The sequence below is a fragment of the Lontra canadensis genome, unplaced genomic scaffold (genome assembly GCF_010015895.1).
Source record: "Lontra canadensis isolate GAN:19392208 unplaced genomic scaffold, GSC_riverotter_1.0 scaffold7, whole genome shotgun sequence".
Lineage (NCBI taxonomy): Eukaryota > Metazoa > Chordata > Mammalia > Carnivora > Mustelidae > Lontra > Lontra canadensis.
Genome location: NW_022631001.1, coordinates 28073449 through 28090386, shown reverse-complemented (window position 1 = coordinate 28090386; position 16938 = coordinate 28073449). Strand labels below are relative to the sequence as shown.

At 38.3% G+C, this 16938-nt stretch overlaps 1 protein-coding gene across 1 annotated transcript; it reads left to right on the top strand.

Annotated features, from left to right (window-relative positions):
* Positions 1 to 13214: 13214 nt before the first annotated feature.
* On the top strand, positions 13215 to 14172 carry LOC116864875 (olfactory receptor 51G2-like). The gene is given in 3 exon segments (XM_032852690.1): positions 13215 to 13464; positions 13467 to 14006; positions 14009 to 14172. Coding segments are annotated over 3 exon segments (954 nt in total).
* Positions 14173 to 16938: the final 2766 nt, after the last annotated feature.

Genomic DNA, 16938 nt, shown 5'->3' with positions numbered 1-16938 from the left:
ACTTTTTATTATCATCTGTATATATATCACCCTTGATGTAATGATAACTTTTTAGTGAATACCAACTCTGTCCTTGACTCTTTGAGGAACTGGAGATATATTACTGAAATAAACAAAGCTCTTGCTTTCATAGTGCTTTGTTTTCTTGATGATATTATTTTCGAAGGAAGGAGTAATAGGAAAGAAACAAACAAGTGGAAATCTAATACTGTTATTGAAAAAAAAAAAACTAAAAACCATGAAATTTCCAGAAGGAACAATCTCTACCTAAATTGGATTTGCTGACATTTCTCTTGCCAGGCTCCAAAAATCATCATTTGGGAAAAATATAATGTTTAATTCCAGTATGTCAACCTGTAGTATCACGTTCTGTATTTCAAGCATGTTTCACTCCTTGGTTTCTCAGCATCCAGACTTTGGCCTTGATGTCTTTAGTCCCAAATCCCTCAAACCCTCACTTTCTCTCCTTCCATGACAACCATCAATTTATCCTCGTCCTTCATATTCACTATGGATCACCCACATTCCAATACTCCAGGAAGAGCTCCATCAGTATTCATTCCTCTTTGGTTTTTATACATTGTAATTGTAAACTTAACTTTGGAATCAACTTAAATATCTTGTATTTTCTACTCTAACTTACACCTGTGCTTTTGAGTTCTCCCTAAGAATAACATGAGATTCTTCATATTGAAAGGACTACAAATTAATGATCTTCAATTCATTTGGTTTTTCAGTGTCTGAATATGTATTTTTTAAACATTTGGTGGTGTTTTTCATGATCCACACTTATAGTTTTAAATGTTTGCAGCTTTATCCCAGCCACTCACACTTCACACCAGACCCTTTCTTCCCTTTCACATACATAAAAGAATCTATGTCTACATATGCCATCAAATTTTTCCTTCTAGTATTAGAGAAAGAATGCAATTTTTTTTTCAAAGAGGGTCAAACAATCTCATCTCTGAAACACATTTCTTTTAATATTATCTGAGATGCTCAGTTTTGCCCTCCACCCCAGTCTCTTTTTCCTATCTTGTTTACATTGTTACTATTATTGTTATGAAATATTTCAAGCATAAAAAGATGCAAAGAATAATACAACAAACAGAGATGTTTAATACAACAAACAGAGATGTTTGTTGTATTATTTCTACTGAATTATAGTATTTTGCCTCAATTTGCTCAGAATTTTTTTTAAAGACTATTTATTTGAGAAAGAGTGCAAGAGAGCACTAGCAGGGGGAGCAACAGGCAGAGGAAGAGGCAGGGAGCAGGGAGCCTGATGTGGGGCTCAATCCTAGAACCTTACGATCATAACACAAGCCAAAGACAGATGCTTAGCTGACTGAGCTACCAGGGTGTCTCTGAGTCAGAATTAAAAAAAAAAAAAAAAAAAAAGTTAAATAAGCAAAATACACAGATAATATATAATAAAGAGAACATTTACAAAACTAGTAACTATTCCTATAACCTGGGATCTTAAGCCCATACTGGGCCACCCAGGTGTCTCTCAACCACATTTTTAACCTTACTTTTAGACCTTTTTTTCTTCTGTGGTAGGCTGAATGTTGGCCCACCAAATAGCTTGACATCTTAACTTGTGAATGAATATGTTACTTTACATGACAAAAGGAATGTTACAGATATGTTTAAGTTAAGGATCTTTAAAATGGGAAGATTATTCTGAATTTTCTGAGTGGGCTTGATGTTGTCACATAGTTCCTATAAGAGGGAGGCAGGAGGTCAGAAAAGAGAGAAGATGGAATATTGGTGGTTTTAAAGATAGAGGACTGAGTCCACGAGCCAAAGAATACAGATACCTGGGGCACCTGGGTGGCTCAGTGGTTTAAAGCCTCAGCCTTCTGCTTGGGTCATGATCCCAGGGTCCTGGAACGGAGCCCCACATAAGGCTCTCTGCTCAGCGGGGAGCCTGCTTCCCCCTCTCTCTCTGCCTGCCTCTCTGCCTACTTGTGGTCTCTGTCTGTCAAATAAATAAATAAAATCTTTAAAAAATGCAGATACCTCCTAGCAACTAGCAACTACAAACTAGAAAAGGCAGACAACGGATTGTTCTTTATAGTCTCCAGAAAGAATTTGACCTGCAGATACATTGATTTTATCCCTGCAAAATCATTTTATAGGTTTAACCTCCAGAACTCTAAAACAACAATATTGTATTGTTTTATACCATTGGGTTTGTGTTAATTTGTTATAGTAGCAATAGGAAATCAATACACCTGCCTTACCAAGCATGAATTTACTATGTTACCTTAATTAGAATCCTTGGAAATAGTTTTATCTAATAACTCCTTTTCCACTAGCTGCTCTGCAACAGTTTAAAAAATTATTTAAGACTCTCTCTTCATAAATTAATTCTTACCTAACATATGGCCATCCCTATGTACTTGATCTATTTTCCCCTTTTGGCTCATAAACTACTTGAAAAAATATGCATTAATTGTCTTAATTCCCTCCCTCTTGTCAATTTAAAAATATATGTATTATGATGGAATATAAAGCTGCATGGAAATAAATGTGTAATTTAACAAAATTTTTTATAAAATGAACATCCATGTAAATATCATCTAAGGAAAGAAATAATAAATTATCAAGACCCAGATTTTCTCTGCAGCCTTTCCTGAACATAATTTCATCATTGTAATCACATTAAAAGCCAGTATGCTGACTTTTATACTATTTATTTCATTGATTTTTTTTTTTTTATATTGTGGCTACTTAAGTATGCATCACCAAACAATGTATTTTGCCTATAATTTAACTGAAGTAAAAATAGTTTCCTCTTCAACTCCATTATAATCAAAATTTGCCCCTACTATTCCATTGCAATTTCTAGGCCAAAAGTTCACCAATGAATCAAAAAACCAAATCAAATAACCTATTCCAAATTCCATCTCCTCATCACTGGATCTTTCATCAATATTTGGCACTGTTGACCACTCATTTATTTTTCAATATCTGTACTTTTTGGCTCCTCTAATGCTTCTTGATTCTGATTATTCTCTGATCTCTTTGAATAATTTGACTCATTGCATTTTCTGGCTTCACTTCTTTTGCTAACTCTCTGGCTATGAATGTTGCCGTATCAATCTCAAACTCATCCTCTCTCCTGAATTCCAGATAGGTTCGCACATCACTCCTAGAGAATCCCCTTTCTATGCTATATGGAAATCATAAACTCAACAAAGCCAAAATAGAACTTACTGATCCTTCTCCACCCTCAACTGCAACTTCTTCCTGCTTCCCCATTTGTGTTCTCCATTTATGTACATGGCATCTCCATTCACTCCCTCACCTCAGCCAGAAAGAGAAACCAAATGCCACATGTGGTCCTCACTTTCCCTCACTTGTAATTTATAATCCCTTGTCAATATTGTAAATTCTATTTACTTGACTTTTTTTTTTACCACTTTTACATTTCCACTCCTCCTGCCTCAATTTAGACCTTAATAATTAAGTAGACCATTTAACCATTCAGTTGGTTGGTTTCCCTGCCTTCATTCTCAAATGACTCCAAACAGAACTGAAAATAGCTTTCAAAATCTAAAGAAGATTATGTTGTAACACTTGTTTAATTAAGCTTTTCCATTACTTCTCTTCACTTTCAGTTTAGTCGTTGCTCACAACTACCACTATTATTCTTTGAAAATTTTCTAGCTCAAAATGTTTGTTTCTGATTATATGCTCAATTTCCTGAAATAAATGAGCTCCTTTTTTAACCACCTGCTGTATCTCTAACAAATTACTACAATTTTTCCAGTTATATTCTCTTCCTTAAATACTCTTCTTATTAAATATCCATAGTACAGTCCATCTAGTTTTGAATTAATATTTCTAGTCATCTTTGTGTTATGCCATCAAGGATTAGAATTATGTTTAGGTCACATTAAAAGCTACTCATATTTCAAACATGCTGAATGAAAACATTTCCAACACATGTTCATTGGGTTCAAGGTCATGGCATACTCCTGAAAATGCACAAATCCCTACAAGGAAAGAGGTAATGCAACCAATCTGTTTCACTAGTTCTTGCTCATTTCTGTAGCCATGTTGACAGATGGCCCTTGACCAAACTCTAAGAATAATCCCCTAGAATGTTTATATAGTTTCTCAGTAAAAATGTTATTATATATGTCCAAGCAGTAGTTCAATATGAACCAGGTTAGTAACATATGTTAGATAAACATAGAATTTGTTATGTGTACCTGTTGCCTGATTTAGAATCTACATACACCAGTCATGTGACAGATGTGTACCCATGTAACTAGCCTGCTTTAAGAACTCTGGACTCCATAACTCAAACAGGCTTCCCTGGAAAGAGATATCTCTCATGTGTTCCTGAAGTTTGTGGCTACAGCAGCCCTTATAAAAAGAGAGGAAACATTTGGGAGCCTAAACGTGGCCTCTCTTGCCTTTACTCTGTATACCTTTGTGCTGTTCCTGCACAGTGCCCTTTGCTATACTAAATTTTAGCCATGAGTATAAACTTGTGTTGACTTATATAAATGACTCAGTGAATCACTAAGTGGTTTTGGCACCCCTATATGATCCCTCTATGTCATACCCAATTTGGTCCCTACTTCAATTTCCCAGGCCTTTCCTGGCCAGTTCCATGCCGCCTCTGACCATAGTTTGCATCTTATAGCACTCTTTTTCTATCCTCAAAACAAAATCCAGGACCTTGTCATATGTTCTGGTGAATCCTTTTTAATCTCCTTCATCCATTCCTTAGTAAATCTGAAAATCTCACTTTGAGGAGGTAGGGAGGATGAAAAGTGACAGCATGAGAGAAAAGTCAGTTGTGTGCTATTGTAACAAAGATCTATCAAAGCAAAATGAATTTGTCTTGGAAGAAATCTATTAATATTATCATTCATGAAAATAGTGCTGTAGATATTCCACTCTCACCACCCAAGATATGAATAATTTAAAGAAAAAAAACAAAAAACAAAAAACCTACTGAACTGGGAGCGGGGGTTAGGGAGGAAAAGGAGTCTATGTCCTAAAGATCTGAATATGATACAAGATATTTCTGGGGCCAAAGTATTGGGGTCTATGTGATGACTTTTATCTCTAAGGGACTAAAAAGTCTTAGACTGGTAACAGAAGAAAGGATGCTTGAAGTAGGACTGGCTATGTGTTCTAAGTTAATATAGTATATCATCTGGGGACATGGCAAACACTCACAAAGATTAGCAATAGACTTCTTTGTCTGGCACTTGCACATTTGATGCTTCTCTGAGACCCTATACCACAAGGATTGGGTGTGAGTCTCACCGGAATTCGTTGTGAGTCTCCAGAACCTGCTTTATAAACCTGCTCACTTGGCACTATGCTCAAGGCAGAGAGCCTCATGAGGTCCCAGCTGCATAACAGTTCACAGAGCTCATGTCCCTGCCCTGTTGAGTGATAGAAGCACCTCAAACGAGGTTACCTCAACTCCTGTTGTATGCATATTTTGGATGGAAGAAATCCATGGACTAGAGAAATCATGGACTATCTTAGATACAGTTACAAACTATGTATGAGGATCTCTGAGATGGGAAGGACATTTCCTGGAGGTTTATAGCACCTCTATTCCTCTTATATGACATATTTTATAGTTTTCAGGAAAAAAAAATCCCTGGCCCCTTTTTCCTTACCCAACAATCACCCAATTATTTCCCTTAGAGTTTAAGATCAACTATCAGGTCAAACATCATTTATGAAGACATGTATTAGGTAATCCATAAATAATTGATGTACGAAAAACAAGACAGAAGAAGATAACAAAGGAGGAAAGAAAGAAGGGAGGAAAGAAGGAAAGGAGGGAAACTAGAAATCTGAGATATGATTTATAATCCCCACACCACATTGTAATAGAGGCAACCCCAAATATTTGCCAATGACTTTCCCAGGATGAAGAGTTATGTGGAGTTCTTGTCTTAAATGAGGTAGTTTAAAGGACTGATAATATTAAACCTAGGCTACAGGATTTTTGAAAAGCAGAATAGTTCTGCATTCACACTTTTTAAAAAGTTTTTATTAAAATTCCAGTTAGTTAGCATACAGTGTAGTATTACTTTCAGGTGGGCTATATGGTGATACAACACTTCTATGCAACATCCAGTGCTCATCACAACAAGTGCCCTCCTTAATCCCCATCACCTGTTCCACTCATCCCTACCCACCTTCCCTAGGGTGACTATCAGTTTATTCTCTCTAGTTACAGTCTGTTTCTTGCTCTGAATTTCTGAAGAACTGACATGACTTAGTTCATGCAATGTTTCTCAGGGCAGTGCAAACAGCTCCAGGACTCCATTTTTGTGGCTACTGTGCTTTGAAGCAGTATTTACAAGTTTAAAGATCTGCATAGCCAAAGAGCCCCCTGGCATTGCATCAAAGAACATGGTAGTGTTTCTTCGCAAATTGTATATTTTGGGGGGCACCTGGGTGGCTCAGTTGTTAAATGTTTGCCTTCAGTTCAGGTCATGATCCCAGGGTCCTGGGATCTAGCCCCATATCGGGCTCCCTGCTTGGCAGGAAGCCTGCTTTTCCCTCTCCCAGTCTTCCCTGCTTGTGTTCCCTCTCTGGCTGTCTCTTTCTCTGTCAAGCAAAAAAAAAAAAAAAAAAAAAAAAATTAAATTAAGTTTTAAAAAATGTATATTTTTTAAAAGGTTTCTGGAATTCAAACTTCCACTATCTTCTAAAAATATTAGGCACTGTTCAACAAAATGTCATCTGCACTCAGTTTATAATGATGAGACAACTAAGGAAGAAACTAGAGAGAATTGTGTTATCTGTAACTAATGAATCACTGAACATTACAGCAGAAATTAGGGATGTATTATATGTTGGCTAACTGAACTTAAAGAAGAAAAAGAGAGAGAGAGAAGAACATTGGCTCTAGCCTTTATCTGGAGGTGTCCTGCCTTCCACTCCCTGTTAATGTCTGTCATTTTAGCATTTTTTATGATCAAATCCAGGCAGTTTGTAATGTGCACCCCTTCTCCATGGGTAGATGAATGCCCACATTATATAGCAACTGCTTACTAAATATTAAACATAAAAAAATTCTTTAGGACTATGGGAATAAAGGAAATACCCACTGGCTCATTTTGTCAGATGAGAACGCAGGCTGGAATGTTTGAACGCAGGTAAAATCTGGACTATGAATAATGTAAGGGTTTAGAATACTTCTCCAGCTTGCACAAAAAGCAGTGCAGAAACATACATTTCCTTAATTTATTAAATATCACAGTAGAATACCTTACTTTCTGAGACAGAGTTTCACATTCATTTTAGGGGTGCTGCAGACTCAGTTTAGTGGGAATTGGACAAGATGACCTTGAAAAATCTTAAAAGTTTGTTTCTTTTTGCTTTTGTTTTCTGGCAAAGCTCAAATAAAGAGAATACCATTTTTACTACTCACTTTGTGACCATAAACATCCTGCCAGATGTTTATGTGGGAGGGATATTTCGCCCATCCGCTTACACTCAGCAGAGGACAGCATGAGGAAAAACAGGCAGAGAAATGCATGCTTCCCACCTTTGCTGGACTAAACTCTAAGCACCATGACTAGTCTGTTAGAATGCTTCTCTCTCTTCTCATACTTACTGCCACAGTTATCTCAAATGAAATTATGCTCTTTGGATAATTATTCTCTATCAGAATTTGGCTTTATAAACTCCTTTATCTCTCTGCAAATTCCAGTAATATACCTGACACATAACAGACTTTGAATTATATTGAAAAAATATAGTTCATGCTATTGACAAAATGCAGTATCTGTTACTACCTTCATTTTCTGCTTCCCTGTCTCAGGCAATTCCCAAAATCCCTAGCGTCTGTGATTCTTTCCACCAAGCCTTATGTTTGGTGAGCATCCGCTGTCTTTGGAGGATGGAAGTTTGCCTTCCTGAGGCTCCTACACAGCTCAATACCTAACTCTAGACAGAATCAGACACATTAGGTGGAATCCATCCCTATGCTTGAAAGTCTGATCGTAGCAGCCTTTCGTTTCTGACATCCTTAGAAGTTAGAGTCAAGGCAAAGACTTCCAACAGCCCCAGAGACTTTTCCTATCTGTGAATTGATCACCAGCTTATCGCGTATCATCACATGTCTCCCGAATACAAAATTTTCTTCTTTCCCACTCTTGTCTTGTTTCAGGAATGGATTTTCTATTTTATTCATAATGGTATGTTGAATATTTTCCCAGGAATATTAATGCTGAATTGCAGATGTTTTATTTTGATTAATGATGATTACGTCTCTGCATTTATGAGAATTTTAGTGTATTATTAGGGGGTGGTGCTTTTCCTTTCTTTTGAAAATATGCTGTGGTTAACAGCCTATAGGTAAAACTTGTTGAGGTAAATTGATGGATACAAAGTGTATGCATTGCATACCTCACTCTCTATAATTAAAGTTCAGAGAGTTTTTATTAGAGCAGCAAAGATGATGACTGGTACTCACCCACCCTCACCTCTCCACAGGTATAAACACAGAAAATCCAGTCCTCCCCTGCCTATTGCAGATCCTTTCTCAAACCTGATAGGACAGCCTCTGCCTTTTGCCTTTCTTGTAGGTGGTTATCACTTTTTCTTCCTCAACAACCCATCCTATACTAATTGTCAATATTGATTTACTGTTCAATTACCATGTTGCTTTGATTCTGACATGGTTTTCACTCTTCACAGAATTTCTTCTCTGGATTTTTCTTAGATGGTTAGTCTGTTGAAAGGGGAGTGTAGGTATTCTTCATGACTTTAGAGGACAGTATTATAATTAGTGTACAAAAAGGGAGAACATGTTAAAACCTCCATTGTTAGGAGAATTTTCCTAAGATGTTAGTTAAGAAAATCGTCATTCAATGTGAGCTTCATGTATGTGCTCAAGTTTCTTTTGAACTCTATGTACTCAGATTTCACACTGTATTCCTTTCTTTAATAATTGACTTTGAAGTTACCCAAGATCATTTTTTAAAACATTAATATATAATGTATTATTTGTTTCAGGGGTACAGGTCTGTGATTCATCAGTCTTACACAATTCACAGCACTCACCATGGCACATACCCTCCCCAATGTCCATCACCCAGCCACCCTATCTCTCCCATCCCCTCCCCTCCAGCAACTTGCAGTTTGTTTCCTGAGATTAAAAGTCTCTTACTGATATGAGGAATTTGAGAAACAAGACAGCAGATCATAGGGGATGGGAGGGAAAAATGAAACAAGATGAAAACAGATAGAGACAAAACCAAGATCATTCTTTAGAAAAGTGAGTTGTGGGGACTCAATTAGTTAAGACTCTTGGTTTCAGCCAGGATCACAATCTCAGGGTCCTGGCATCAAGCCCCATGTCAGGCTTCATGCTCAGTTCAGAGTCTGCTTGTCCCTCTCCCTCTGCTCTTTCACCTGCTCACTCTCTCTCTTTCTCTCCCTGGGATAAATAAGTAAAATCTTTAATTAAAAAAAAAAAAAGTGAGTTGTGGAGAGAAGAATGTCGATCCCAGTTGGGATCTTTTATCTGTCCCATGGTCATCCATGAGTGCCCTCATGAAAAAGATATATTTGGTGGCATCAGAGTTCAGTCAGTATTAACATTCTTGTATTTGATTTTCTAACTTCCAAGGAACCATTAAATATAATTATCTTTATCTAGTTTTCTTTAGAACCCATTTTCTGGTATTAAAATTAATCTAGCTTATGCATCTGTACCCTGTACTCTCACCACAGTTTCCCTTTCCATTTTTCAAACCTTGAAACACCTTCAAATAAGGAAGGAGTTTTCTCCGTGAAAGGCACAAACAGCCCCCTGAAAACTAGGGCAAGCCTCTAGGAAGACAGACAGCATTTGTACTCTAGTGGAACCTCTAAAAGAATGATATTCAGTGCTGAAAGAAGAGGAGGAGAGTGATATTACTCGGCAAGCATGGGCCGTGGGTGCTGTTGCTTAAGCCCAAGCTGGCCCAAGTTGTATGTTTGGTTGTTTGTCTTGTTTTCCAGGGTTTTGTGCCAAAGCCAGGACCAGAAACAGGTACCCAGCCTTTTCACCTATGTCCTTCTGTTCCTTATCACAAAATCCCTTCACTCCATAGGGCTTTCTTAAAAATTAAGAAAAACCATCATACGCACACACACAAACTCACAAAACTCTTCCTCTTCTGCATAGTCAGCTTCATGCAATACACAAAAGCAATATGCTCCACATATCTGAGCACCCGAGTGCCTTTTCTCATAAGTCCATTTTCTCAAATGCTAAGTGAAATAATGTCAGAAATTCTGAATATGCTCAGACTAAGCCCATTCATTATGTTTATATCTCCACGTTTGGAATCTAAGGGAGAAAGGACGGAACTTCCAGTGTACTAAAGAAATGTTACACATTTTTTTTCTAATTTTGAAGAAACAATGCAGCATGAATGTCAGGTAAAGGATTCATAGATGGCATTCAAACTCTCCATTTGAATACACAATTCTTCCCAGTCAGTGTCCTCAAACATTTCTCCATCTTACTTCAAGTTTGCACCATCTCCCAGTAACTGACTAGAAATTCATGAATCCGTATATAGAGGGGTCAAGTAGAACAGCTTGTCCAGTTTCCTATAGCAGCAGCAGTTAACAGACGATAGATTTTCTTATTAATAATTTAGTACTTTTCAAATAAATTATAAGGCAAAAAATAGTATCTTTATTTGTTATAATTGCCATGTGCTTTTTTGGTCTTAAATGATTTATGGTAAGATCATATCAAAGAATCTGTGTCTGTGACCCAGCATCCTTACGGGCCCCTTCTCAGAGTTGAGCCCTCAGGAGCAAGGTTTCTTTCTTTGTCTAAGGGTGTCCCTTTCCTGTTAACTCATAACCTCTGCTTCTCTCCTACTTCTTGCTTTTCCCATAGCACTGCACTCATCTGCTTGCAAAACAATACTATACCTAAAGACGGACCTCCGTGATTCTCAGGCCTCTGTCTGCGTCAGAGTCACCCACAGGGTTTGTTAAAACACTGGACACTGGGCTTCAACTCAAGAAATCCTGATTCAGTATGTTGGGGCTGAAACCTAATAATCTGTATTTATTACCATCTGTCATGTGCCAATGATGCCACCAGCCAGGCCACACTGTCAGAGCCACTGGATACATACTCAGCACAGAAGACAGTACCTCCCCACCCTGGTCAAGTGAAACGTAGTTCTCTTAAGTAATTGTGTTGGTTCTGGAAGGTTGTGTCTTTTATCTTCTTTTATTTATCACAACACCAGCTTGAATGGATACCTATCTCTTAGCTATCCTGTATGCTAACAACTTTAGGTTTTTCTTGATGTTCCTCCATACTTTCCCTACTAATCAGAACTCACTCACCAAGACATGCACAAATCTCCTTTCTGTTTTGCCTGTCTCCAATTCTCCCCTCCTCAGAGAGCTGTCACCTAAACTCTGAATTGAAAATCATGTACCTTTCTCTTCCCATATCGTTTTAATTTATTCACATATTTGAAATATTGATTCATGCTTTCCTTATTATTGGGATCATATTTATATCTTGTGTCTAAAACAGTGACTTAGACAGTTTAATTACTGAGTGGAAATTAGGACATTTAATCTGGAGGAAACAAAGTGGATTACAAGAGGAAAACCAGAAATGGCCATCATACCGGAAATTTTTAAACTTAAACTTTCATTTACTTAGCTGTAAGGATAAGGATTGTGAATGTCTTGATTTGTTTATTAATAGCTGGCCTTTGTGTTTACCATCAAGTGACAATACCAAGAGTAAAAGATACTTAGTCAAATATTATTTCCGGTCCTAGATCGTCCTTTATAATCGACATGATTTTAGTAAAGTTATATAGTTGAATTCTTAAGGATTAAGTTTCTTAATCTGGAAAAAAAGGATCTGCTAACATCCAAGGATCCAGATGCTTTAAAATCAAACATCTGAAAGTGTTTTGAAATATGTTGAAAAATACTTTAAATGAAATATGAAAGGAAGAAATTATACTTGTATATTTTTACCTGCAGAAGAAAAAGCGACAGAATTCATCTTTATGTGGAGCTACTTTTCAAAGAAAGAGGAATACTGGAATATTTTCCAAGACATAGGAGAGAAAAGGTGATAAAATGAAGAGAAAATCGGTATCATTGGCAAAACAAAACAAAACTCTGAAGAGACAGTTAAGAAAGTTTCCTAAAAATTAAGCTGCCTTGTTGGTTATTGTTCTTCAGTTTTGTACTCCTGGGAAACTCCAGAAATCTCCCTCCTTTACTTATGGTTAGGTGGGAAGGCGGGAAGTTTTCAGACAGTGCTTTGACTGGGTTCTCGAAAGATGGAATGTTTAATGGGTTAACTCTGGGGAGAAAGCTGAAATGGCAGGAAGTGAAACAGGAGCCAAAGTTCAAGGGAGAGAACACAAGAAAGACCCAAGATGTAGTTCCAGATCATTGCATTTTTTTTTTTCCAGAGATCACTTTATAAGTGTATCTAAGTTTTGATTCCTTCAGAACTTTTTCTGATTTTGTATATTCATCAATATAACGCTGAATAATGCTGAATAATGACAGATAAGGTACACGGTAACTGTTTAATCTTCTACGAGTTGAATCATTCTATTTTATGTTCCACACGTACAGCTCAACTGGAGAATGAATCGTATTTGGAATAGTATTTAAAATTTTTGCCACAGGTTAACATTTTAAGCCATATGGATGATAAGATTGTATCTGGGTGCTCACACAGGTGGGCTGACTTGTAAGAAGGAATTATTTTATATTGTTTTAATTATAAAAGATGTCAGTCTGCAAAATTTGGATATTCACACTGAAGTACCTACTGAAAAGCAGTGCGAAGGGGAACATGACAGGAAATGAGGAACCTGCACTCTGCTCCCAGATCAGGGACCTAGAGTTCATGTCTCAGGAGGTAGAGTGAAGAGTTAGGACCAACACTATCTTGGTCCCTTTCCAGATCCACCTTTCAACTTCTGATTCTGTGAAAATTTTGTTGTGAGGCTGGCAAGCCAGGCTCCCCCTGAATGCAACATTTCTTTAGTAATTTAAACTAACCTTTGTTTCAAGGCTCCTTCTCTATGACCCTGGGGGAATCTTTGGGGAATCAGTGAAAGGTCTTGGTTTGTAGAACAGATTCTGACCCAGCAACTCCTTTGATTCCAGGGTCTGTGGCTGCATTTCTGCTGGGAGATCTGCCCATCATGTCAGATTCCAACCACACTGGTATCTTCTTCTTCCTAGCAGGCCTCCCAGGCCTTGAGGTGGTGCACAAATGGCTCTCCATCCTTCTGTGTGCCATGTATGGGGCCTCTCTGGCAGGGAACAGATTGATCCTATGGCTGGTGAAGTCAGAGCCCTCCCTTCACCAGCCCATGTACTACCTGCTGTCGATGCTGGCAGTGACTGACCTGGGCCTGTCTGCCTCCACGCTGCCCACCATGCTCCCCATCTACAACTGGGCCTCAGGCAGGTGTCAGTGGATATGTGCCTGGCCCAGCTCTTCTTCCTCCACACCTTCTCCATCATGGAGTCCTCCGTGCTGCTGACCATGGCCTTGGACCGTTTTGTGGCCATCAACAACCCCCTACACTATGGCACCATTCTCACGAGCCCCGGTATAGCCAGCTTGGGCCTGGCCAGTGTGGTGCTCAGCCTCGGGCTCCAAATCCCAGCCCCCATCATGCTGAAGAAATTGCCTTACTGCCAGAATCGCCTGCTTTCCCACTCCTACTGCCTGCACCCAGATGTCATGAAGCTGGCCTGTGCAGACACCCACATCAACAGCGCCTATGGTCTCTTTGTAGTGCTCTCCACACTGGGGGTGGACTTGGTGCTCATTGTTCTCTCCTACGTGCTGATCCTCCAAACAGTGCTGTACATTGCATCCAAAGCTGAGCGTCTCAAAGCCCTCAACACATGTGTCTCCCACATCTGTGCTGTGCTGCTCTTCTACACACCTATGATTGGCCTGTCCATGATCCACAGATTTGGGAGCAAGCTTCCCCTTCCAGCCCTGTGCTGCTCTCCTATCTGCACTTTCTCATACCTCCAGTGCTTAATCCACTGGTTTACACCATCAAGACCAAGCAGATCCAGCTGAGGATGTTACGCTTCTTTGCGTCACGTGGGGCCGGCATCAGAGACATTCAGGCTCAGTAGGTCTTTGGTAGAGAGAGAAAGGGCATGAGAGACTTTGGTCATAGACGTTTAACGGGCCATTTCACATAAATTCCTATAGTGGGAAGAATGTAACAAGGAGACAGCATCATCTTCATAAGAAGTTCTCACTCATGGGAAGAAATAACCATGTACTCATTTATTTCCCATTACACAAAGTTTCACTGAACACTTACTCTGTTACTCTGTCAATACTACTATTGACCCTATAAATAGAAATAGAACTAAGATATAGCCTCCGTTTTAGAGGAAAGGTTCATAATATTTAAGACTGATGAAGGGGACTGCCATCGAAATGGGAAAGGAATTCGAAAGAATAACTTAGAGACCTTACAAATGTAAACAGTGCACATAGTGCTTTGCCTCGGAGTTTAGGAGAAAGAATTTTTGGCAAGTAGGGTGGTGGCTATATTTGGAATTCAGTGATATTAGAAGCATTTTGGAAAATCCCCACTAAAAATAATCCTCATGAGGAAAGATATTCCTTTTCTCCTGTAAGTCACTGCATCCCCTTTCCTAAATGTTGCCCTTTCCATACATTAAGTATTTTGTTAGTTTTTGCAGAATGAAAGAATGAAAGTGTCTTCCAGAAGCTCTCTCTGTATCTGCACTCTCTATGTATCTTAGTAAACTCTGCTCTCACTTTCTCTGGGCTGTTTGATTTCTACCCTGCATGAAGTGAAGGACCCCTTTTGGCTGATCCAGTGGGACCCCTCTCTGGGTCCTGGAACCCAGCTAGTCTGCATTGCTTGCAAGGATGAAATGTTCATAAGCAATGAATGTAATTCCAGATATGTGAGAACCAAGACTATGAGGACTTCTTAATTTCCCTTTTAGAGTATTCCAGGATTTTGCTGGTTTTTTCATCTTTTCAAAATAAATTTCAAAAATGGTAGGCTTATGTAGCTTTTAAACTGCAAATGTCTCTGGCCAGAGATACTGCTGTGAAAATCTGAGGTGACGGAGGAAACCCATAGGGCACACAGAGAGATGGGAGAACACAGCTTTATTAACGCCAGCAGGCTCAGTGGGATCGTTCCCAAAGACTGAGCACCCGACAGGGTTAGGAGTGAGTTTTTATGGTTACAGACAGTGGGGGATGGTAGCGGGCTGTTTTCAGGGTCTTTCAAGGCCGGAGCACTTTCCCAGTCTCTCAAGCCCAAATGGCCCCTTCAGGTGGAAGTATAATCTATGTGGAGGCATCTCAGGAGAGTGCTAAATCACCTTGGGGCCTGTTTCTCTTTCTTTTCTTATTCAAACAGGACCAGGCTTCTGGTCTTTTTCTTCTGTCTCTGCGGGAGTAATGACTTGTTATCTTATCTTAGTCAAACGGGATGGCTATTGGTCCTTTTCTTGGCCTTAGCAGGAGCAAAGGGGAACCAGGGACAGAAAGGGGCTCGAGCCAGGAGTCTCTATCTGCCTCAATACCAACACATATTTTTTTATAACAAGAATGAAAAAAAATTTCAAGCAGTATTCTCTTAGCTGTAATTTTCTTTTTCTAAAAATCTCATCAGTCTTGAGCACAACTATAAATGAAAGATGCTTTGAAAATAAAACAGGTGAATTTTATTTCTATAGCCCTTGCAATGAATGGCACGGCTATTTCTTTGTATATACTTCATAAAATCTTCCCTTGTAGCCCTCACTTATATCAGATTAGGAGGGAAATTTAGAGATACAGTCAGGGACGGAAGTAGCAAGTGGTTGGTTATTACAACACAAAATACAGGAAAAAAATTATAATTTTGAAAAATCTAATGTAAGTAAAAGAAAGATGAGCAGACCAAGGACTAAATAGTCTCATATCATATAGTTATCTCTTGAAATACCAATAGACACACTACAATATATACTATAATTGGAATTCATAATGATGAAACAAAATCTGGGTGAGAAACCCAAAACAGAAAGTATTTCTTCTGGTGACATGTTCTAGGAAAACATCCATACTACATATATACTCTAAACAAAAAGTTTCTGTTACTTAAGGATATCTGCTTGTTTGTCTGTCTTTAATAGCCATAATTAATAGCGCTAAATCAATGCAGCATCACTAATCACTACATTTAGTTGCTGAATATGCCTGTTTCCACAATCTATCTCAATTTAGGCTTTTTTCTTTATTTTTTTTTCCGATTTTAATGACTGAGTAGATGATGGCACATTTTACTGACACTATAAATAAAGATGGATAAGAAGATGAAGAATTCAATTCTGTATATCTTTGTGTGAGTTTTCTGTAGGTAATTAAATAACTATGTACACAAATAAATATATAGTTCTGAAACTGAGGAAAGAGTTCAGAGCTTCAAACACAGATATGTTAATAATCAGTATATAAGTGACTGTTAAAACAATGACATGGATTTTATTGCCCAAGGATTGATTGATTTTTTCCCCCCCAAAGATTTAAAAGTAAGAAAGAATGAGCAGTGGTTAGAGAATAAAACCACAGGGAAATCAAGATTAAGAGAGAATGAAAAAGTATTTAGTTTTAAATGGACTCAGAGAAGGATAAGGGAGTAGAGAGATTGTTCCTTCAGAAGGCCCATAACAGACAGTTTAAATAAGATAAGATCTTTTCAACTATTTCAAATGCCAAAGTAGTAGTAGTCCTGGAATGGGGGTAAATGCTCCTATTAGCACTCTACCCTGAATTGCAGAATCCTATGTATAGAATTGTCCCTCCCTGCCTTTAGGACCTCGTTACTGGTCCAATTGCTAAATGTCCTTTTTAGCCATGTG